The sequence below is a fragment of the Takifugu rubripes genome, chromosome 7, assembly GCF_901000725.2.
Source record: "Takifugu rubripes chromosome 7, fTakRub1.2, whole genome shotgun sequence".
Taxonomy (NCBI): domain Eukaryota; kingdom Metazoa; phylum Chordata; class Actinopteri; order Tetraodontiformes; family Tetraodontidae; genus Takifugu; species Takifugu rubripes.
Window position 1 is genome coordinate 15,698,561 of NC_042291.1, and position 22,758 is coordinate 15,721,318.

The window sequence follows — 22,758 nt, forward strand, 5'->3', positions numbered from 1 at the left end:
TTGATGGATGATGGATGGATGGATGATGGATGGGTGCATGGATGGGTGGATGATGGATGAATGGATGGATTGATGGATGGATGCTGGATGATGGATGGATGATGGATGGATGGATGCTGGATGATGGATGATGGATGCTGGATAGATGATGCTGGATGGATGATGATGGATGGATTATGGATGGGTGGATGATGGATGGATGATGGATGGATGCTGGATGGATGGATGATGGATGGATGGATTGATGGATGGATGATGGATGCTGGATGTGTCTGAACCCTCCATGACCAGCACCACCCCCTCTGGCCCCTCCCTCTCCGGCCCCTCCCCTCTCTGGCCTTGTGAGCAGGGGCGGCAGCCATGACGGGGGCCGTCACTCACACCGTATCGACCGCGGTCATCTGCTTCGAGCTCACGGGTCAGATCTCCCACATCCTGCCCATGATGGTGGCGGTCATCCTCGCCAACATGGTGGCCCAGTGCCTGCAGCCCTCTCTCTACGACTCCATCATTCAGGTGAAGAAGCTGCCCTACCTGCCTGAGCTGGCTCTCGGGCACGTCAGGTAATTCCTGCACCTTTTTTTCCCACCATAAACCTGCAGCGCAGCAGTTCAGTCACCGCGTCTCTTGTTTTCTCAGCAAGTACAACATCTTTGTGGAAGACATCATGGTGCGGAACGTGAACTTCCTCTCCTCTCATTCCACCTATCGTGAACTGAACCATCTGCTGGACTCCACAACCTTGAAAACCATCCCCCTGGTCGACTCGAAAGGTGATTAAACTCTACAAATCCCACCTCTGGGTCATCCTCCTTAGTTTGAAACCTCAACTTAGAGGCTCAGAGGTCCCTCCATTCACACATGGAGTTACTGAACATGAGAGACACCCCACTGTGGGGTGAGTCTGGACGATACGAACCCTCTCCCGTTTTTATGCTTAGCTAAACGAATCCCTGCCTCTTACTTCACATGTTTATTGACTTTCTGGTTTGCTTTGAATTTTCACACTGTCCATCTTTATATACCTGAGCGCAGTATCGATGTTCTCATTCGCTCCTGAAATAAAGCCGATAATTTTACAAGTGTGCTGAACACCTCCTGCTTTCCCTGCAGAATCTATGATTCTTCTGGGTTCCATTGAGCGGACGGAGCTCCAGGCCGTTTTAGATTGGTGGCTCTCGCCAGAGAGGAGGATGTTTGAGACAGGTCAGAACTCACCGAGTCAGGGCTCCAAGGTGAGCTGGGAGTCCTTCACGTTTGTTGATGAAGAAGGGAAAGAAGAGGGCACCGACAAGGTGGGCAGAGGATAGAAACATACTCAAAAATATACAGTTTGATAACTCTCTGTGCTGGTCTGGCAGGCTTCTCCAGCACAGGAGGAATGTAATGGCCCTGTTCCCTCCCCCAAACCTCAGGAACCTTCAACCAACCACGCAGATCCAGGTAACTTGATATTTACAGGGCACATGCAGAAATCCACCCATCAAATGCCCCCCCCCTCTTACCCTCTGATGCCATTCCACTCCCTTAGACACGCGCAAGCTGCAGTCTGTCAGGAGGACCCTCCAGAGACTCTTCTCCTCCTCCTCTTCATCAGGACAGACTGAGATCCAGGTACGTCGCCGCCATCGACCGATCTTCGCCGTCCCTTTGACCCCAAAAGCTCAAATCAGCCGTCTGCTGTTGGGTTCAGTGCGACAGCTCGGGCAGCAGCATTGCTCCGGCCCGGCTCCGCTAATGCGCCGGGAGGGGGCGACCCGACGCACGCATGGAGGATTTGACATGTTTTGCAGGGGATGATGACAGATACACCACCAACACTTATCAGTATAGATTCCCAACGGCTGACTTCTTCTTCTCTGCCCCGCCTCCTGCAGGAGACCACGCCCCCTCAGCTGACAGACACGATGACCCCGGAGGAGGTATGAGGCCGTCTTGATTGAGCATTTACGCCGCCAACAGTGACGCAATCGTCAGAGGAAGTGGGTAGAAACTCTGTACCTTTGTGACTTTTTGGGCGGCTGATTCAGATTAAAGTCTGGGACGAGGAGCAGCTGGATAAACCGATCGACATGGAGCAGATACGCGTTGACCCCTCGCCATTTCAGCTGGTGGAGAGGACGTCTCTGCACAAGGTGATCGCCCCGCGCTCTTTCCTTCAGTCCCATCCATCCTTCCTGCGCGTTACCTGTACAGATGTGCCAGCTGCTCGGAGGCACCCGGGCCCATTTACTGCTCCTCGCTTTAGGTGTTCTCAGGTCTGCGTTTGATGAGGGGACCATAAAATGCGACTCGTGTTTTCTTCAGTTGTTTACGAGGGTGTAGCCATGCAAGCGCGGCGCCATCACACTAGGATGAGCTCAAGACTAACTGGATCATGTTCTCCTCTCTCTCCGCTCAGACACACACTCTGTTCTCCCTGCTGGGCCTCAGTCACGCCTATGTCACCAGTATCGGGAAGCTGGTGGGCGTTGTGGCGCTGAAAGAGGTACGTTCTGGATTTTGGTTTTTTTTCTCCCTTTTGTCCGCGTGTCTCTCGTCCTCGGTTCGTTCCGATGCGGCGGGTTGCGATGATCTCATGGCGTGGGCAGTTGTTCTGTCACAGGGTGCCTCATGATTTACGCTCTGATTCATTTGGTTGCACTAAACACCCACAGCTCATTTTCTTAGATTGGCTTTAGTGGTCGTACACCGGATCTTTGACGGTTTTCCTTCCTGCCGCAGTTACAGAAAGCCATCGAGGGCTCCACTCGGAGCGGGGTGCGTCTCCGACCCCCTCTGGCCAGCTTCAGGGACGCCAGCAGGAAAGCCAAGAAGCACCAGCCCCCCTCGTCCACCCCTTCCTCACCTACCCGGGACAGAGACCTCTGGGGGGAGGGGAGCAGGAAGGAGGGGGAGCGGGGCAGAAGGGAGTCAAAGGAGGATTCCCAGAGGAGGGCTTCGTCCTATCCAGGAGCTGCTGGCTGCGTCTTAGATTCCTTCTCCGCCAGCAGCTCAGGCAACAGCGCTGCCATCACAAATGACGCAGACGGGGATTCACAGGACTCGGCGTCCCCCTCTACCTCCTTCCCTACCTCATCCTCACCCCCCGTCTCCCCCGTCTCACCCACCAGCCCCGTTCTCACTTTTTCCTCCCTGCAGGAGGAGAGGGAGAGCGAGGAGTCGGATGAGCCCATCTAGACTGGATTTAAAAGAACAAAATCTTGTATTTTACTCCTCTTTTCCCCTCCTGGGACAGAGCTGCAGGCTGGGCAGAGGACCCCCCCCCCCCCCCCACAGATGTTGAGCTCTCTACGTGCAGAAAAGATTGTTGCACACACGTTTTCTGAAACTTTTTCTACTCAAGAATCTCACTTTTTCACTCAGAATCTCAGGTGCCTCCCTCTGTCTTGTAAACTGCAACGAAGATTTTGATTTCCGCCTCTTGTGAATGTTCACTCTCTAACTTAGAACCTTTTGAGTGCAGCTTTACTGTACACCAACATGGATGAAATCACTTTGATCAAACCTGTCAGCAACTAATTGCATGATAATCAAGTTATTTTAATGACGACTTAATTGACGTTGTGGTCAAAGAGATCACGTGCTTAAAGTTTACTGATTCATAATAAATTATGATTTACGTGTATCAAAGTTTTGCTTTATGGTAAATTTTCAAGTCAGTACTTGATTGTGATTTTGAAAGTAATGTCAAAATAGTCTTTTAGTTTTGATTATTAATAAAGACCATTACAAGACAGTCCATCTTTGCCTATCTGTGAGGCCTTCAGCACAGCGCTGCTAAATTGAGCTAACTGCTACTGTGGCCACGCTAACACATTGTTGAGGAACCAGTCCCAGCGGTCACATTACAGTAGATTACAGCCTGGTAAGTCCAGTGCAGGTCACACACAACATTCATTTACACACTTTGAAACAATTTAGAGGCTCCAGTGTACAAAGAAACTGCTGGCTGCTCCAGTTTATTGCCTGACTGCAACGTATCCTCATCTGGCAAAGTGCTTAGAGGCTATTCAATGAAAGAGCACCAGAATATGCTATTGCCTAAACATTGCCTGCAATAAATGTGGCGCGCGTGGCAACAAAACTCCCTCTGAGTCTTTTAGAAGCATTATTCCTTTTGGCATCTACTAATCCTTAAAAATGTGAGCCTGGGTATTACTTCATCTTCACATTTGAAGCATCCGTCGCCGTCACATCTCATTGAATTATGTACTTTTGATCTGAACATCTGCCATGAATTCTTTTTTTAACAAAAGGTATTGTGCAAGAAAAGAAATGTTGGGGGGGGATCACGGGCCTACACGCTGAACGAGCGTAGTGATGATTGATGTTACCAAAGAGCAGATCTCGCCTCATGTAAACGTAGATTTTTGTGCCGAGTGGGTCAACAGTCTTTGATATTTCCTGAGCTTGGACACATAAGCAGTGAGTCCCCACCCAGTAGTTCTGTCACCAAGAATTTATCATTAATGCTCTCCTGGCTTTGAATCCCTTATAAAGACAGCAGAGGGATGTTTTTAGGGAAAGCACGACAGGCTGGATTATACTGCTGCCAGGCCCTCCGTGGCTGCGGTTGAGCCTGACAAGTGTGTGACGGTTAAAAAAAGACACGTCACATGCGTTGAGGCTTGAGAGAAAAAGGGTCGAACGTGTGAGAATCTAATTATTAACACTCTGGAAAAGATATCCACACATACATGCATGAGAACTGTCGTTTGTTGGTCTGTTTATTTTCTCTTTTTCCACCAGAGGAAAAGACGAGGAGAAAGCTGCAGGGGGTGGGGGGGGGGCTGTGGGAGGCTCCTTCGTGCAGGACGGAGAGGCGAGAGGAGGGTGGGGGAGACAGAGGGAGGCATGGAACCGTCCTGTGGCAACTGTCCAACAAGCATGCATAGGTGAGTGTCGCGTGTGTGTGTGTGCAGAGCCAGCACCGGGACACACTCCGCTCAGAAGACCAGATCTTTACAGACGCCGTCCAGGATGGTTCACAGGGTTGGTTTGTTTTACACAGCAGATTGTTGTTGTGACACACATTTCCAAATGATATTCATGTGGACACGTCTGATTGCCCTAAAACCCCCTTTGGCTGATGTGGCGTCTTTGTTCAGGCAGTGATTGTTGCAACGAGAGCAAACGTGTACTGTTGACAGACAGACAGGCAGACAGACTGGCAGGCAGACAGACAGACGGACAGACTGGCAGGCAGACGGACAGACAAGTACACAGAACCCACACTCAAAAGGGTGGAGAATGAAAGGAGGAGGAATAAAGAGGGAAAGCAGGGTTGGAGCGCACCACCCAGGAGGGTCGCGCAGAACAATTTGGTTAGCAATGATCATTAAACATTAACCTCCACATAACTATATTTGGCTTCTTGTTATTCATTTATTCATTCATTGAGATGATAATAAACAAGAAAAAAAAAAAAACAACAACCCTGAAGCAGTTTCTTTTCAACCACCCTTACGATTTCGTGTAAACTGATATCCCGTTTTAGCCAAATTAGCCGTGCAGCCGCTCCCCATCAACAACGAAGTCTTCCCACCACATCAGGTCTCTGAAGCCGAGCGACTCAAAACCAGAGATACTGCTCCCAGATGGGTCGGTACCTATGGGATGTATAGGCTCTGTACAGGCTGTCAAATGTTTCCTTCCCACCAAGTAATTGTTCAATAAATAAATGAATATGTGCCATCGTGTAAAGACCTTCTGGTTGCAGGTTTGAGCCCCCCCCGAGAAACAGCGACTCTTTAAAATCAAGTCTTGCCTTGTTTTAAGATCAGGAGCTGCCGAATTATCAGTTATTATTCTCAGTCTCCGACCTCTAAGTAAGGGCAGAGGATCCGTTTTTGTCCGTAATGTGCTCAGAACCAGACCAGAACAAGACCACTTTACAACCATGACACCTATTCTAACTTACAGGGAGGGATTTCAACAACGTAACAGTAGAAAAATAAACATTGTCCCCAACATTGCATAAAGAATCATTTAACAGAGAAGTTCATTCAAGTCATTAAATCATATAGAATTTTTTTTATATATATCTCTAAAGTGTCTCACACAATCTTCAGAGTGAGAGGAGAAGGTGCCCCCCAAGAGAGGAAACGATGCAAACGGTGGTGGTGTGTTTTATCAGCGAGTCCAGAGTCTTTGCTTCCCGTCCTGCCCTCGCTGCAACCCCCCCCCCCCCCCCCCCCCCCCCCATTCCTCCTCCTGGTGAGGGAAAAGCTTCAACCTAAATGAGAACATGCTTCCTTAAACATCATTAATAATCACTTCAACAGCTGCTTCACAGTAATCACAAAGAGCAGGAAGACGCCGATCTGTTCCGCTCCACGCTTCAGTCTTTCTCTCCCGTCCTTTTCCCTGATTGACTGACTGAGGGACGGGAACGTCCCCGTTATCTCAGACCGCTACTCTCCACCCGTCCCACCACCCATAGGCTCACCAGATAAAACACACTTGGATGCTAGTGACCAAATCTATTTACATTTGTCTCAGGTAGCGATGAACACTACTCTATTTTGTTTTTTGTTAGCGATCCCAAAACTAAAATGGGACAGAGGAGTAAAAAAATAAAGAAGTTAAACTGCACAAGAACAGTTGTGAGTGAGTGAGAGGCGGTTTTGATATATTCAGACTATTTACAACTATACGACAGAGCTGACACTGGTCTTTTGGAACGCCAGTGCTATGCCTGCCTATTGCTGGTTACAATTTAGATCCTTGTGTGTGTGTGTGTGTGTGTGTGTGGGGTCTGACGAAGCAGAGAATCCATTTTTCACACCCACACATTTAAATGTCTTGTTCATTTCGGGATTCTGTCCCACGTGGGCCGTGAGGAGACATCAATTGTTCATGTACCGTCACTTGTACATTCACATAATGGCCATCATCATCATCATCATCATAATCATCATCATCATCATCATCGTCATCATCCTCCCCCTCAGTTTATCTCAACTAGACCTAGGAAATAAAAAGCAGCTGAGGGTTCGCGCTGTTCGCGAAGCGGCTCTGTTTTGGTCGTCTGTGGCGCCGAAAAGCTCAAAATCAAGCGATCCGGAGGCAACCTCCGATCTGCTGGATCGCGTCAGTGCAAAGGAGATGCAGCTCTGTCTTTATTTCTCTGCCCACAACCCAAAAAAAACCTGGAGGACGTTGCCACGGCCCCGCTCAGGAAGCTGCGCTTCAGTGCAAAATCAAAAAAACCCCAAAAAAACAGTGCCATATATTACAGATACTCCATAGTGCTCTGAAGAAACATGCATACAGAGATTGGGTAGGAAGCACACTATCTTACAGTACAATCCTTATCTGTGCAAGGTTTAGTGTGTGTACTCAGCACGACGGGCCCGTCCCTCCGGAAACAGCATCCCGTGCCACAGTATAGAAGAATTAGCCTCCACTAAATTTGCATTTCACCGAAATGCGGACGTTTTCTGCGCCTACGCTAACAATGTTTGTGTTTATACGCGTTTGACGGAACATGGGCTTAGCTTGATTAAACACTACTATGTCGGGTAACAGCTGTAAACCGTGTTGTCGCCCCGTGGGGCAAACGTATATTTTGATCATACACCTATACATAGATTTTTATCCCGTACAGTTTTGATTTATTACAAAATTATTCTTATTATAACGCTTTATTATGATAGATGTCAGTATTATCGTACGACGATGACAGGGTTGAGTTGCTCGTCTTCATAAAAAGCATGCATGTTTCCATTCCCCTCCGCCATATCTCCAATGAGTGGATCCCTAATAGAGACATTTCTGCCGACGGCTGCTCCTCCTGCTCCTCCTGCTCCTCCTGCTCCTCCCTTCCCTCTCCTTCAGTCCCTTCACCTTTGGGATGTAAGGCTTACAAAGAACACAGTATGCGCGTGTCCTTTGTTGCATCAGTTCCTTCGTCACCGTGAGCCTCCTCCCAGATCGGGTTATCACCACTGTGAAATAGTTGTGTTTTTCATACCTGAAAATGAACAGATAAATAGATATAGGTTGTGTTATTTCGTCCTTCCTCTCCTGGTCAGTTTGTAACAGGGAGTCTCAGTTGGTTGCCACGGATGCTGACAGCCCCTCCTCGTCCTGCTCCTCTAGAGTCTGAACAAGGCCGGTGGTGACATCAGACGCCTTCCTCTCGGAGATTGGCTCTGCCGGCGGTTGCCCCGGACTACTGCCGCCGGAGGCATCCCCCTGTTGCGTGGGCGGAGTCAACGTGGCCGACTCTGGCTCCATGCGCAGTGTCACATCCTCTTCCTGGTTGGACAGGACAGAGGACCAGGCGGAGGAATTTCAGCATTTCTAATTCATATTCAATAAGAAGGATTTGGATTATAGGTCGGTGAGAAATTTGTGCTTTGATAGCTTTGCTCGATCGTTCTCACAATTTCAACTTTATTTTACCTTTAGCAGAATTTTTGAGGTTTTGTTTTTTTGAGTTGATCTATTTTCTAGCTGGTCGTTGCCTACAATAACTGCTTAAATGACGCGTGTTCAGGTCAAATGTGTACAATTGCTGCAATTTACTGTAACTTCCTACTGTTCAACAAATTCCCTTTGAGAAAGGAATAAAATGCAGCAAATCCTCACAAAGATTTGGAATATTGCTCCACGTTTGAGAGGAAGAAATGAAATAACGTCCACTCTTTGATGATGAGAGGTGCATGCAGTGAGGCGCAGCGACGGCAATAAAGCCGCCATGGCGGTCTGTGTGCACCAGAGATGCCTTCATATGCAAATGTGTTACCTCACCTTGACCTCCTCCTCTTCCTCCTGCTGCTCCAGTAAGGGGGAGTGCTCTGTTCCCACCATCTCCTCTCCGGAGGGAACACAAAGGCTGGGCTCCACCACCGCTGACACACCCATGTAGCCTCCAGCCTCCGTCTGATAGGCCTCCATCTGACCCGTGTTCCACAGATCCACCAATGGTGGGTGAACCTGATGGACCAGACTGTGGATGGTGCTGTTGGGGGTTGCTTGCAAAGAGTGGTTGGCGCTGTGCAGCCGGTGCTCCAGAGACTGCAGACAGAGAGTCAGCAGTCCTGAAACTGTTTTTCATAATTACACCAGATCAAATGACTCCAATCAGCTGTTTGAAATGAGGATTCAAGTTTATTTGAAAACTAGTTTCGATTTCTGTACAGCAATTTTGAATCAAGGATTGTATGAATTGATCCAGGTTTGTGCTGTGACACCTCGGGGCACATTTAATCTTTTAGCATCTTCAGCCGTGCCGTTGAAGCTGCCTTCACGTACGCTAAATGAATCATGATGCTAATGGAAAGGATTCCCAAATCGCAACACATAAATCGTTTAACGTCGGGGTTAGTTCCTTTTTAGCTCCTCCAGTTACGTAAAATAAAAATGCCCATCTCAATGTGGGCATCAAACCCTTAAACTAGCATCAAACCCTTAAACAAGACGTGTATGTGATGTTATTGGCTCATTTCAGGCAGCTCTTGTGTCCTCAGACTCTACCTGTTGTTGCTGGTACTGCAGGAGCTGCTGTTGCTGGTAGTGCTGGATCTGCTGGATCTGCTGCAGCTGCTGCAGCTGGCTCTGCTGCTGGAGAGTCAGCTGTTGCTGCTGCTGCGACAGGAAGTGAGCCTGTCCGTCGTATCCGTCGGTCCCGACGACGTAGGAGCCCGCCGGCGGAGACGCCACCCCGGAGGGATCGTTGTTGATGGGCTCCCAGGCGTCGGAGGAGGAGAGGCAGTAGTGGCCCTGGGAGACGTACGTGTGTGGCCACACCTCTGCTGAGGAGTGGTGCAATATCTGATCTGGAAAAAGAAAAACGGAAGCGGCAGCTGATCATATATGTCCCCTCAGTTGTTTTCATATCTGAAATGGTCAATTCAGAAAATCAATGGAAGACTTGAGTCAAGCTGCACATAAAAGTCAGGCTTGAGTCCAGAATAATTGGCCGAGACTTTATAAAAACCTTTTCTTGAAGAGCATCTGTTCACCCAGAATTCCTTGCACCTCTAGAACAAGGCCTTCAAAAGAACCACAAGGAGTGGAAAATATCCAGAGGTCCATGAGAAAAAGAATAATGAGCTGACCCTCAAGCATGGAGAGGAGAGAGGGAACAGTATGTTCTCATTACCAGGCAACATGACGCATGTGATGCCGTGCACCGCCTCTCCCCCAACTACACCCAGCTGGCACAGCTGTCTTTACTCTGTCCATAATCTCACTCCCTATAACGGAAATCAATTAAACTTCATTTGTTGTGACGTCAACAATGACTCTAATATTGTAATCTCTCTCTCTCTCTCTCTCTCTCTCTCTCTCTCTCTCTCTCTCTGACAGACTTTGCTGTTTGTGCTGCATCATGTTTACGTGTCATCATGTTTACGTGTCATCGTGTTTACGTGTCATCATGTTTACGTGTCATCGTGTTTACGTGTCATCATGTTTACGTGTCGGCGTGTTTACGTGTCAGCGTGTTTACCTCGACTGGTGATGCTTTCCTGGTTGACTTCGCTCAGATGAGCTACGCTGCCCTGGTTCGACCCCGACCGCGGACTCTCGCCATCCATCGACGTCCAGGCCAAGAGGGTCGCCTCTGAGATCGCAAACTGCTGTAGGATACCTGAGGTCAAAAGGACGAGGTAGGAGCACAGTGAGCTGATTCGGCACAAATGTAGGCCTAAATCCCAGACTTTTCCACTCTGCTGATGAGGGTCATCGGGCTCAGAGAGACGTCTGCACGTATTTCCAACCTGCTGCGAAGCGAGCCTCCTTCTCGCCGTCGCTAAGGTCACTGTAGGCGTCGTTCTCCAGCCGCCGCTCCTTTTCCCGCTCCTGGGTGGTGATGCGGGACTGGGGAATGCCGCCCGCGCCCACTGTCTGCATCCCCCAGTTTTGCCACTCAATCATATGCGCGACGCGCCCCTGTGCCATGGCTGTGGGCTTGGTCACCCTCTCCTTCATGGTGCGGGTCACACCTGCTCGTGGGTGAGGGGAGGTAGGGAGGAGGGGGAAATCGGCAAAAAAAAGGAAAGATGGCAGAGTGAAGACAGGCGGGAAAGAAAGATGGACATAAGATACACATGTTACTAGCGTGTTTGTTTAGCGGTTTGGTCATGGACGCTGTGATGGCGTGTGGTCAATGGATGGCCTAGCGTAGTATGGGAGGATCAGTCCTCAATAAATATACATATTAGGTTTAAAATAAGATGTTTGAGGCAAGCGTCAATTAATAAATTGAACTTTGAATAGGTTGATGGAAATGAATTATTAGCCAAATCCAATTTTTCCACATTACTGTAGCTTAATGAGGGTCTCCGTGAACATGGATTAGGAAAAGGGCTAAATGACAAGGGTTACGGAGGTGACATTAATCTGTTTAATGAGACCGAGAGTTTATAGGCTACAGAGAGGGACGGATGTCATGTCTGACAAAGGTGCATCATGGGATGGGACACGATAATTGGGGTGAGATGGCGGCGTGGCATGAGTAATGAGACGTTGGCTTGTTGACGTGTTGGCTTTCACACCTCTGCTATGCTGTGCTGGCTAAGCAATAAACTGCTCCCTTTCACTCCTCAGCCTGTCCTACAATCCAACACAGCACAGGTTTTGGAAGAAGAAGATATTTATTTCCGCCACTGAACCAGCACCAAGCTGACATAACGCGCCGTGTTTCCTGTGACCCGCACATGATGACACACACTGCAAATCCCTGGTTGTTTGACTCTCCCTGGTGGCATCACATGGAGATGAGATTTATGAATAAATTATGAGGATAAATCATTCCACAAATCAGCGAGGGGGCACACAACGCAGCAACTGCACTACACTTCACTGCACTGTACCGCAGCCAAATAAACTGCACTGCACACAACAGCTGGATCAAACCAAATCCACTGCTAAAACAAAGCACTTCACTACACTGCACTGAACTCTGTTTAAAGCTGAGGATACACTACATGCTTTTCGACAGGCGTGTGTGCAAGAATCGAGAATTGTGCCTCCCAGTGTGCACGCGTCAGCACGTCTTGCAGCCAGCCCGGAGCGGCGAGCTGGCGGGGGGAAATCTGCAACTGCGCGAGGAGATCCGGCTGAGAACAAACTCCTCCAACCATGTTTGATCTTTCAGCGCCAACTCGGGAGGCTGTCACGTTGGCGGCAGCTGGCCCGACCATCCATCTCTGGCCAGTGACGAGAGGATGCAGCAAGTGGAGGAACGGCAAAGCCAGTGGGGGGGGGGACTGCGCAAAAAAAAGGAAAATAGTGGACCAGTGTGGAGCGACAGACCCTCAAGTCAATGTCAGCTGCATCTGCAGATGTCCTCAGGAAGGAAAAAAGGGTCTTCTTCCTTCTCGGCACAGATGGCGGTGACCACAAAAACTCGCACAGCCTGTCTTGCATATCTGTTTGTTCCTCTTCTTCTTTTCCTCCCCCCCCCCCCTCCCCCGTCGCGGGCTGTCAGTCAGTCTGTTTCTGAACATCTTTCCAGGACAGTTTTATGTCTGTGAAAGTCATGCAGTGTATTCCCAACTTTACCCACGACAATTGAGAACAGCCAGACCAGAACTTGCTCAGGACACCACAACTTCACAAGCACTTAACAGGGAAAAAAAAAAGAGATTGACTACACTTCCCACTCACCTGTTCTTAGATCAACAAGCCGCGTGCATTGAGTGTGTGTGACAGAGTCGTCTGCTTTTTGGGGCTGATTTATTTCCGTCAATGACTCACGAGGAGCCATTGGCGTGTGTTAACAGTGTGGAGAGGAAGTGACAGAAGGGAACCCAATTCGGGTACCATGCTGACCCCAGTCCCTGGTGAGGAAACCGGAGCCAACATGGGGTCAGTTTACCAGTTACATCACAGACACACACCTGACACACCTGACAGAGAAGACTTAGCCAGAGCCCCGATGCCGTAGGGGTTTGAGTTCCTCTTGAGCCGTGGCAGGATTGACGTGGTGTCTTCCATAGACAGCTAGAGGTCGGAGATACGAGAGGAATGGAGGAGGGAAAAGGGGCATGGAGGAAAAAAAAGATGGGAGATCCACAGAGAGACATCAAGACAGCGTGAAGACGGAGTGTATTAGAAAAGGGGTGAGTGGAGGAGAAGTGATGGAGAATGTTGGGTTAATACAAGAGAAAAACCCACAAGTCCAGATTACAGTGTGCTGTGTTTCATTCTGCTCCGACGATTGGCTCAGATTGCGCTCGCTACCGTGCACCACTACCATAAACCGAAAAGGAGCGACTGTGAAGCTGAGAGAGAGGTAGGGGGGCTGGGAGGGGGGGTGGGGGGGTTGCTGGTGGCTAATGGGCCAGTCAAATCAAAGCAGGCAAAGGAAACAGAAAGGCGGCAGATGAAGGAATGGTGTCACGACACTTACATTGATTCCTTCCCATGAAAATTCTGAACGTCCATGCTGAGGAGGAGAAATAGGAGAAGAGAGGGATGGGAAAAGATTAGGAGAGGGATAGGAGAGAGGGAGAGAGAGAGGGAGGGAGACCATCAACATGCAGGGGAGGGGAAATGGGAGAAGACAAAGAGAGGAGGGACACATCAGACATGCAGAGGGAGAAATGGAAATTAAAAGACAAGAGAGGGGAGGGTCAGCAGGATTTTCCAGGAAGGCGAGAGTCAAGGACCAGAATGACAAGGAGAAGGGAGGGGGATTAAACAGGGCATCAGTAATGTAAATTTGTTTATATGTATAGCAGAGTGAAAACCGGTGAGGGAGTCTCCTTCGTCTTCACTCGGGCTGCAAAACACTCAAGGCAAACAGCAGAGCGCCAGGGAGAGTCAACAAGACGTCAGCGTCAACATCCATCTGATGCTGCAGACATACAGCCAGCAGTGTGTGTGTGTGTGTGTGTGTGGGTGTGGGTGTCTGTGTGTGTAAACAGACGCAGGGAACAAAACATGGAAGCAGCTGCCTCGTCCATGCCATTCCTCAATATCAGCCAGACCGGACTGGGATCACTGGGGGTTTGGAAGCTGTTCTGGAATGTTTTCACCTCTGAGTCACGTCTGTCAAGGCCGAACAGTGACGGCATCAAAAAACCAGCACGGCACAGAATCCTTTTATAACCACTAACTGCTCCGCCGCTGCATTTTTTCGGCGTTTTGAGTCACTCCGACATTCTTTTTCGTGGTCAATATGCATCGGCGCCATTATGCTGCTCGGCAATGACAACAATGAAAAACCATCAGTCTTTTCTAAAGCTCACTGATTAAAAAATCAGGGAGGTTTTGTGAAACCATTCCCTGAACCTACAAATTAGAATCTTCTGTTTATATTTTTACAAAAACAAAAGCATTGTCCGTTAGCCTTCGAGTTAGCTGAGTATGCTATCTATAGTATTAACATATGAGCATCAATAGCAGCTATAGGGTTAAAACAGATTTGCTTCCACAGATATGGTGCAGGAATAGCCTGGAGCAAAACAAAGGCCGAAATGTATTTTGTTACGAGAAGCTGGTGTGACACGATGAGGGAGTGAGCAGCAGGTTCCTGTTCGCTCCATCTCTCCGTTTCTTGGAGCATGTATCCATATAAGTGGTGTTAATCGATATCCTTCTGCTCTCCTTTCCTTCACTCCTCCTTTTTCTATTCCTTACTCCCACTTCCTTGCTCTATCTCTCCCCCTCCCTCCCTCTCCCTCTCTCTCTCTCCAGGAGTGGGTGTGATGAGAGATTTAATACACTTAGGCTGTGGAATGGGGCCTCTTGAAGCAGTTTTCCTAAGTTCTTTCCAATAGCCCTGACATCACTGGTGTAAGGGTGTGTGTGTTTGTGCGTTCCCCCCGTGTGTGTGTTTGTTAGTTTCCTCTCTGCAGGCCTGAAGGGCATTCTCTGGCGCAGCCCATAAATAAATGATGGAATCCGTGATCACAGTGCATTTGGTGAAAAAGAAGAGTTCCCTACATTTGAGTCCAAAATGGTTTCCTCTCCTGTGTCTTGTCTCAAAGGGATTGTGTTTTTTAAAAATAATCATGGGCTCGGTATGACAGAAAGAGGGGAAAGAGTGTCGAAGGAGTTGGAAATTGATAAAAATGAGGCCTGTGTTGATTCGCTCTGATGCAGCAGTGAAAAGAGACGCTCAGTTGGACATAAAGCAGTGATAACAGCAGCACTGAGCCGACCCATCCTGCGTTTGCCTTCCAGCTACATTGTTTTGCCGTTTTGGCAGAAGTGTAGTGGAAGTTAAACGACTGATTTACTAATCTACTCGCATAAGCCCGTCATGGCCGCTTTGGAGGCGCCGCGTGCGCTTGGTGCGAGCTGCTGCGGCGCTTTGTGCGGTTGCAGGTTTGCAGTCAGCAGCCGTGTTTGGTCTTTAAGAGTCCGATGTCAGTGGAAGTCAAAGAGAGGGGTTGATGAAGGAATTACCTGCTCCCCATCCTTCTGGACCGGCACACCGTCGGCCGCTGCGGGTGAGATAAAGACAGAGAGGGAAAACACGTGTTTATTTCTCGTAGTTCATCTTTAATCGAGTCACCTGATGCTTTTGCACATTAAACACTGACACATCTGCACAACAGGAGATGTAACATGCTTAAAAAATATCCCACCATTTCCAATGACAGATATTTCTGAAGACACTTTTTTCCAGCCTCAAATTCCCCCTACGAGCGATTTGCGGGGCCAGTTGAGCAGGCCGCCGTGCTCGTGCTGCCTGGCCTGTGCTTCATAATGCACTAATATGCAGAGTTGGCGGCAGATTGCACGCGATGACAAACCTCTCCTCATACTTACCTGTGAGTCATCTAAAAAAAAAAACACACAAGCCCTCTGATGGATAAGTGAACATTATTATCCCTCCTCTCTCCTGGCTGTCTAAATCCTAATTAAAACACTGGTTTAATTAGAGAGCGCGTGCTGGTAATGGGGTATAAACGCGGCCTCAGTCTCTAGGTGCCTGCTCACTCAGAGGGTCTGTGTCTCCGACTCTCACAGGGGCCCGCTCCTGTATCAACACTCGCTTTGTGTGTGCGTCTGCATGTGTGTCGCTCGGCCAGTCACATTTTCTACAATTTGGCAATTGTGAGCAACTCCTCAGGAGCCCCGAGAAAGGCAGAGTGTTGTTGGCTTCATGGATGTCCAGTGATGGCTGTGACCCACTGACCCAGTGATTCACAAACATCAGCTCCGCTCTGTCTCTGTTGGGCTCTCAGTTATTACCCTTCTCTCTGAACTCCATCCAGTCGCATCAGATCAGTGCGAGGGCAGGAGAGGAGGGACAAACTTCATTTAAAAGTGGACCTTCTTTACTTCCACGCAGAAGGGTTCGCCAGCTACAAATGAGGACCACCCCGCTTCATTTGTACTGTTAACACAGGCTGGGGGGGGTCTTCTCTCTCTTCGGTGGGCTCATTATATCACCATTATAACTTCTGAGGAGTTACTTCCTTGCTATGATGAGTAACCAAGGAGTCAGTCGCTCAGTACAATATTGCACAAATTCTCCACCAAATTATGGGAGGGGAGTAGAGAATATGAGCATTTACTGCTGCCAGATGATTGACAGATTGCCAGTCAATTACAGGGTGCACAGCATTCACTCAAACTAGGGGCACTTTAGAGCCTCTTATTAACCTAACGTGCATAGACCGGTCCGTGACGGTGAGCGGAAACCTCTAGAAACCATTTTTAATCATATTTAAGGGAACTAACGGGAACTAATTGCCTCCTGCTCGGCTGTCAATCCAGATCTCATTGTTTAGCCAAAGGAAGCGGCGAGAGCGAACGAGGAACTAACATCAACACCTAATCAAGTTGTCTGCCCCCCCCAACAATGGGCCATACTTACATTGTCGCCATTAGAAATCAACTGTGTGTGACCCCGGCAGGATCAGTCAAGCATGTTTGATCTCTGGCACGGCGCGGGGGTGCGAGATGGTTACGTACAAGCTGACAGTGGTTGAACGCAAAGACGTCTCATTTAGAGTCTGGGCTGTGGGAGAGACTGACCCAGATTTCCTCCCCACACGGGTGAAGGAAGAATGGGCCCCGCAAACACACACTATACATATATATGCACGCCCACATATATCGGGCCTACAGCGGGTGCATGTCGCGACGCTGCTCCCTCTCTGCCGCCTTGAGTTTTCTCAGTTTACCCCCCCCCCCCCTCAGCCTCATTTGGCCAATTAGTATATTAGCAGTCATTCTCTCGCTGCAACAGTCACAGTATGGCTCGAGAGTGGACTGCACCATGACGGTCTACCTCTGGGAACGGCTCCAGCCTTCCCCACAGCCGTCATCCAGTGTGGCGTGTGCACCTTTGTGCATCTTAACTAGTGTCTGCCATCTTCAGCTGCACAGGAGATCACACGGAAGCATGTGCTGTTTGTGAAGTGAGCCACAAGGGTTGCTGGGATGTCTGCATCACGCAGGGATTATTCCGGGTTGCTTTGTTCCCAGAATATCTTCATACATGATGGGTTAGCGTTCACTGCAAGCGTCTGAATGGCTCCTTAAACCGCAGCATGCTCAGTAATCAAATGTGTGATTCTGCTCCGGAGGATCCAGCAGGATCCTTCCTTAAGGGAACAACGACAGAGCACATGACTGGTGCTCTGAGACAGCTTTTCCTCCCCTGGCGCTCCAAACTCTCACCCGCATACACAGCCGAGCAGAGCTGGATACCCTCCTGCGGTCATAGGGTAGCCAGCCTTAGCTTAGCGGAGGAGAAGGAGCAAGGAGAGGCAAGGGAGGGAGGGAGGGAGGAAGGGAGGGAGGGTGAGGAAGTGGAGGAGAAAAATGAGGGAGGAGCGCAGCCAAGCATAATGAACCACCTCGGATCTACATCGGCTGCACTGTCAACTCGGACTCTGAGTGGAGCGGCTTGACGGCTCCTGCCGGAGTGGGAAGCGTTTGAGCGTCATCTGTATTTTGCGCTCTCGTTGCCCTGCAGCAATAATGGCGAGGGACCGAGGGGGCTCGCCGCTTGTTTACCACGACAGCTGCAGTAAGGCTGGTCGCCGCGATGGGGTGCCGGCTTGGAAGGTTGCCCTCTCGCAGCAATATGTGCAGATGCCGGGCTGCCGAGCTCCGGAGTTCAGCAAAAAACAGAACCCAGATGGTTTTCGTAGCTTGGTGAAGGGAAATGCAGCTAGGTGCGTATCAGGAGCTGAGCCGCACACATGCAGAGCATCTGACACACACTTAATCACACACAGCATGAGCTGCTGCCATTTACTAGGTGAAAAAAAAGTGTTTGTGATTGAGGTGCTCCTGTGGCGAGGTGAAGCGCTCGCTCTGTTTAGGCATGCATGTGGCTGCCAACCTGTGCGGAGGATACTGATACGGTCCGGGAAGGTTAAAGGACGGGCTCGGGCGCAGCTGTGGCCCGGCGGCACGCTGGAAACGCTCTACCCACACTTTTAATGGAGTCGGTTTGTTTCATAGATGGGTTTATTTTCAAGGTAAATGCAAGAACGTGCACTCGTCAATACCGATGTTTCATAACCCTGTTTGGCTGAGTCACACATGAGCCTCCTCATTCTAATTTGCCACCACACACACACGGCTTGACACACACCCACACACACACATGAATCCACTCAAATCTGCAGGCAAAGGCATTAATTTATATGTGCTACACTGGAGTCCTTGGAGTCAAAAGAGAGAGATACACACGCATGCACGCACGCACACACACACACACTCACTCAGAGGTCATCAGGTCTCATCATGTCTCTGAGGTACTACATCACTGAGTCATTCACCTTGAATGCATTCCGTGTACAAGGATTTTCCGACCAGGACAGAAGACGATCAATCATCTACGGATTTACCAGTTTTCAAGCGCACGGCCAGCTGGTAAACACTGGGACACGGTGTCACATGGCGCTGGGACGCGTTGAGGCACCAGCACCGACCGCGTTGTATCGACACCCACATTTGAGCCCACGAGCACATAAATATAGCTGCATGTGGGAGGTGGACATGAACCTGAGGTCATTTGCTGATCTGTGTATGAATATATACATAAACATGGATTCTGTGTTCAAATACACACAGAGAAGCACACTCTTGTGTTAGGAAATGGCTTTAAAAAATCAGATTTAACCTTCCCACTGCAATAAGAGTATAAATGCCCAAGGAATAACTGGAATCATCTAGAAAGCCATCTTTGTGTTAAATGTTATTCTTTAATATCAACCAGCTCCTGTGTTGTTGAGGAAGGAACCAAACACATGCTGAACATGCCAAAGGAAAAAAAAAATCCAATTCCAGTTTGAAACCCTTGTGAGTCTCCCTGCTACAAACAGGTTCATTCACTACAAGGAAAACATCTGCAGACACACACTCACACACAAGCAGAGCGAGAGAATCGTCTCTTAGTGCTTATTTAATAAGTAAGTGGTGTGTCAGCAGTGTCACTTTAGCAGAGCAAACTGAAGAAAAGTGAAGCGAGGGAGGAAATCTGCTTAGAGGCCGCACAGCCATGATGTCCTACATTCATATCTATACTTTCTCCTCTGCAGCTGGACACATGCTGTAGCCGTTATCTCCACCTTACATATAATGACCTAAATGATACAGAACCGAACGTTGCTGCAGCACAGCCCGGTAACTGATACCTCTAATGCACAGCTTTTAGTGCAATTATTGCCAACAGCGTTATCCACACTACATCATCAAATGTAATCAACAAAATGAGGCAACAGATTCACCGACACCGCGTCTGGCTGCCGCAGAGATGTGATCTCAGTGGGGGAAATGTACATCACGCCCAAGCGGCATCCCAGACAGATCTATGCAGATCTGCTCCTTCTTGGAGGTCGCGAAGAACAATGTGAATATCTTAATGACTTCCTCTCAGGGCCTTTGCTCTGTCAGGAGTGGTGATGGATGTGATCATAAACTACGGCGCTGCTGCCTCTCCTCACCCACGGACTCCGGAGCTGAAGGGTGAGGAGCTACAGCAGACCTCTAAAGGTCACTGGCCATATTTTTCCAAATCAATTTTAATCGCTAACACGAGCGAAGAGCAAATAAACAGTCAGAAACCCTTTGGTAACGCATCCTAAACCAACGGGATGAGCAGAGCGCAGAAGCGCATGTGGAGCGCCGGGCCATGCGCGCGTGGCGCCGGTGGGGAGCAGGAGGCAGACACATGCATCAGGGTTCCTCCTGTTTGGAGACAGATTCCGTCCTGCCGCTCCTCCTGTTGATCTCTGCTTGGCAACGTAGACTGCAGTTTAGAGGGCCGATCAATAGAGCACACTACATCCATTCTCACGCAGGATAAACACGGCCGCGCCTCTCGACCAGCAACACCGCTGCTCATTCTGTTTCTTACAAGGGAATCATGGAATCAGACATGCAAGCTGCTGGCTTTCCTTTTCAGGCCCATTTATTTACATATTCACGTCCGATTACATTCTGCACATCTTACCATGGCAAACGGAGGGGGGGGGGGCGTTCCACTAAGTGGTTGTGTGTGATCTGTACTACAAGTGACAGGCTACAGTGTTGTGGTAGTCTATTTAGCATATTGTCCTTTATCACATGCAGCTCTCCATCACATCCGTCCCTAATAACAAAATGCTATTACCGACGCAATCTCATTGGATCTCTAAGCTCCTGTGATTGCTTGTGTAAAAAAATGAGAATCAGTATTCAGGTGGCTCCCAGTCAGATTAATGTGACACCTTCCCAAAGCCTTTTTGTCTCCTTCAATCACATTATTACCCGTCACTGGGCTCCAGCCGCGGCCCGAGTGCTGGAGGAAGACGCCAACCTCTCTGCAACCCGTCAAATATTGTAATCCGGTGGGCCTGAGACGCGGTGGCACTTTCCCACTACATTCAGTCCGCAGCTGTCTTCCCCTGACCGAGGCGACATTACTCGGTGTCCTGCCCATTCCAGATGTTTAAAGTCCTCTTTCTCCAGCGTCTACGTGTCGGTACAGAGGCGGAGTTGCACCGCACACGCAGACAGGAGATCCGATCATCCCGGCAGACTTTGACATTGATGACTTCTGTAAAGGTTACGCACTTTTCAAAGTGGCATAAAACGTGTTCAGACCAAGGCCACGAATGTGTTTCAGAGCCGTACATGCGTCGTGTCCTCTGAATATTTCACACCACAAGAAGCCAGTGTTTATTTTTACCTTGGGGCAAAACGTGCAGGACGAGAACGTGCGCTGCAACGCTGCAATTGCAATTAACTGTTTTAGCAGCGGGATTACCAAAATCCCTGGTTTACTTAAAGTGTCATCTATGGGTTTATCCAGGAGGGTCCTCGGCAGAAAACTCCCATCGATCCCAACAGGCGCACGTATGCCTGTCTGCCCCCCATCGCCTTTGCCATGCATCCATCTCGCCTCCTCCCTGCCTGCCTGCCTGTCTGGCTGGAATTCTTCCTCTATTTCTCATTTCTTCATCCCCCTCTTTCTGTATTCTTGTAAATAACAGCGCAAAAGCCCCTGACCGTGACACCGTCCCACCTCTCTTTTCCCTCCTTTTCCAACCCAGGCTGCCCTATAAATAAACACGATCACATCGTTTCCCTCTCCTGCCTCCTCTCCATCCCCGCTCTGCCTCCTACTCACACACGTATACATACTGCCAAACAGTATCATAAATCAAGGGATGGGAGGAGGCAGGGAGGCAGGCAAGGCAGGGAGGTGGGGGATGCAGCCGCACACACACCGACACATTTGAACATGTATTGTCTCTGACATCTGCCCGTATGCTGCGGACGGCCAGCGTACATACATTTACACTGCACTGAAAAGGGACACAAACTGTCCACATGCACGCACGCACGCACACAAAGCCTGCCCACAGTCTCCTCGCCAAAGCCTCGCGTCTGCAAGCACCCCGTCCTCCCTCCCTCCCGCCCACCCCCACCCCCCCAAACGAACCCCCGGAGCCTGCAATGAGAGAGGGAAAAGAGAGGCTTACTCAGTCTCCTAGAGCCGATGCATCCCATGGTGTATTCACAAAGGCCCTGGATACAAGCGTGGAAGTGTTACCCAGACGCCGCGCATTCTCCCTCTTCCTCCTGTGACTCTCTCTCTTCCTCGCTCTCACTCGCTCTGCTGTAGCTCCTTTCTCTCCTGCGCTCTCTCTCTTCTCCTCCTGCAGCCGCTCGATCCCTCCCTCCCTCTCTCCCTCTCTCTCTCCCCCTCTCTTTCTCTCGACCTCCCTCCCTCTCGCTCCCTCTATCCGGTGCAGTGTCTTAGAAGAGATGCGGTTAGTAAGTCAGTATGCCTGAGGGAATGACGTGAGGAGTGTTATTACTCTTTTTTTTCTCTCTAATTGGGCATTTATATCACCAATGTGATAGCTTTATTATCCTGAAATCCAGCTGCAGGTGCAGCCATTGTTCCTTCTCACCAGCATTCATGTCTCCACCGATTGAATGTTTAAGGGAACAGCTACAGCAGACGGACTGGGTGGCCACCATGAGATCAGTGGCTCGTAGCTGTTGGGACCAGGCTGCCGTTGCTTTAGGTATCTGCACTGCTGCCGAGCCAAAATGGGGGATTCTCCCTCTCTGTCTCCCTCTCCCGTGTGCTTTCAGCCTGACTATTCACTGCAGCGATTTCCTTGCACCGTTCCCCTCACCGTCTCCATCACCCTCCCTCACAGCGATCGCTCAGCCAGATTCACGGACACACACCTCGACAGTCCTAGACAGCCCTGCAAGAGAGAAAGGGAAGGATAGAGGAAAAGGGGAGGGTTTCCTTCACACCCAAGATGGTGTTGAGTCTCCACCTCTTTCTGTCATCTCTCTATATTGATCTACTCTCCAGTC

General features: G+C 49.5%; 2 protein-coding genes across 7 annotated transcripts in view; one reads left to right on the plus strand and one right to left on the minus strand.

Moving 5' to 3' along the window:
• clcn1b (chloride channel, voltage-sensitive 1b) overlaps nucleotides 1-3,742 on the plus strand; it is a 19,228-nt gene extending 15,486 nt beyond the window's left edge. For both annotated transcript variants that reach the window (XM_029838626.1, XM_029838627.1), the window contains exons 15-23: nucleotides 350-563; nucleotides 640-773; nucleotides 1,114-1,295; nucleotides 1,362-1,443; nucleotides 1,532-1,614; nucleotides 1,878-1,922; nucleotides 2,031-2,135; nucleotides 2,402-2,488; nucleotides 2,725-3,742. In XM_029838626.1, the coding sequence (XP_029694486.1) occupies nucleotides 350-563; nucleotides 640-773; nucleotides 1,114-1,295; nucleotides 1,362-1,443; nucleotides 1,532-1,614; nucleotides 1,878-1,922; nucleotides 2,031-2,135; nucleotides 2,402-2,488; nucleotides 2,725-3,180 (1,388 nt within the window). In that variant the 3' untranslated portion in view covers nucleotides 3,181-3,742. The remainder of the gene's footprint in view (nucleotides 1-349; nucleotides 564-639; nucleotides 774-1,113; nucleotides 1,296-1,361; nucleotides 1,444-1,531; nucleotides 1,615-1,877; nucleotides 1,923-2,030; nucleotides 2,136-2,401; nucleotides 2,489-2,724) is intronic.
• A 3,891-nt stretch (nucleotides 3,743-7,633) lies between these two features.
• Nucleotides 7,634-22,071, minus strand: fam131bb (family with sequence similarity 131 member Bb). Of its 5 annotated transcripts, none has more exons than XM_029838712.1 (9): nucleotides 21,903-22,071; nucleotides 15,373-15,410; nucleotides 13,370-13,405; nucleotides 12,867-12,960; nucleotides 10,734-10,958; nucleotides 10,463-10,603; nucleotides 9,487-9,788; nucleotides 8,761-9,027; nucleotides 7,634-8,265 (listed from the first exon to the last, which is right to left on the minus strand). In XM_029838712.1, exons 1-9 carry the CDS (start codon nucleotides 21,928-21,930, stop codon nucleotides 8,056-8,058), a joined length of 1,341 nt encoding a protein of 446 aa, XP_029694572.1. In that variant the 5' UTR covers nucleotides 21,931-22,071; the 3' UTR covers nucleotides 7,634-8,055. The 5 variants fall into 5 exon arrangements, with proteins under 5 accessions (XP_029694572.1, XP_029694571.1, XP_029694573.1 ...); XM_029838711.1 differs by having other exon boundaries at nucleotides 12,858-12,960; XM_029838713.1 differs by lacking the exon at nucleotides 13,370-13,405.
• Between the last annotated feature and the right edge of the window lie 687 nt (nucleotides 22,072-22,758).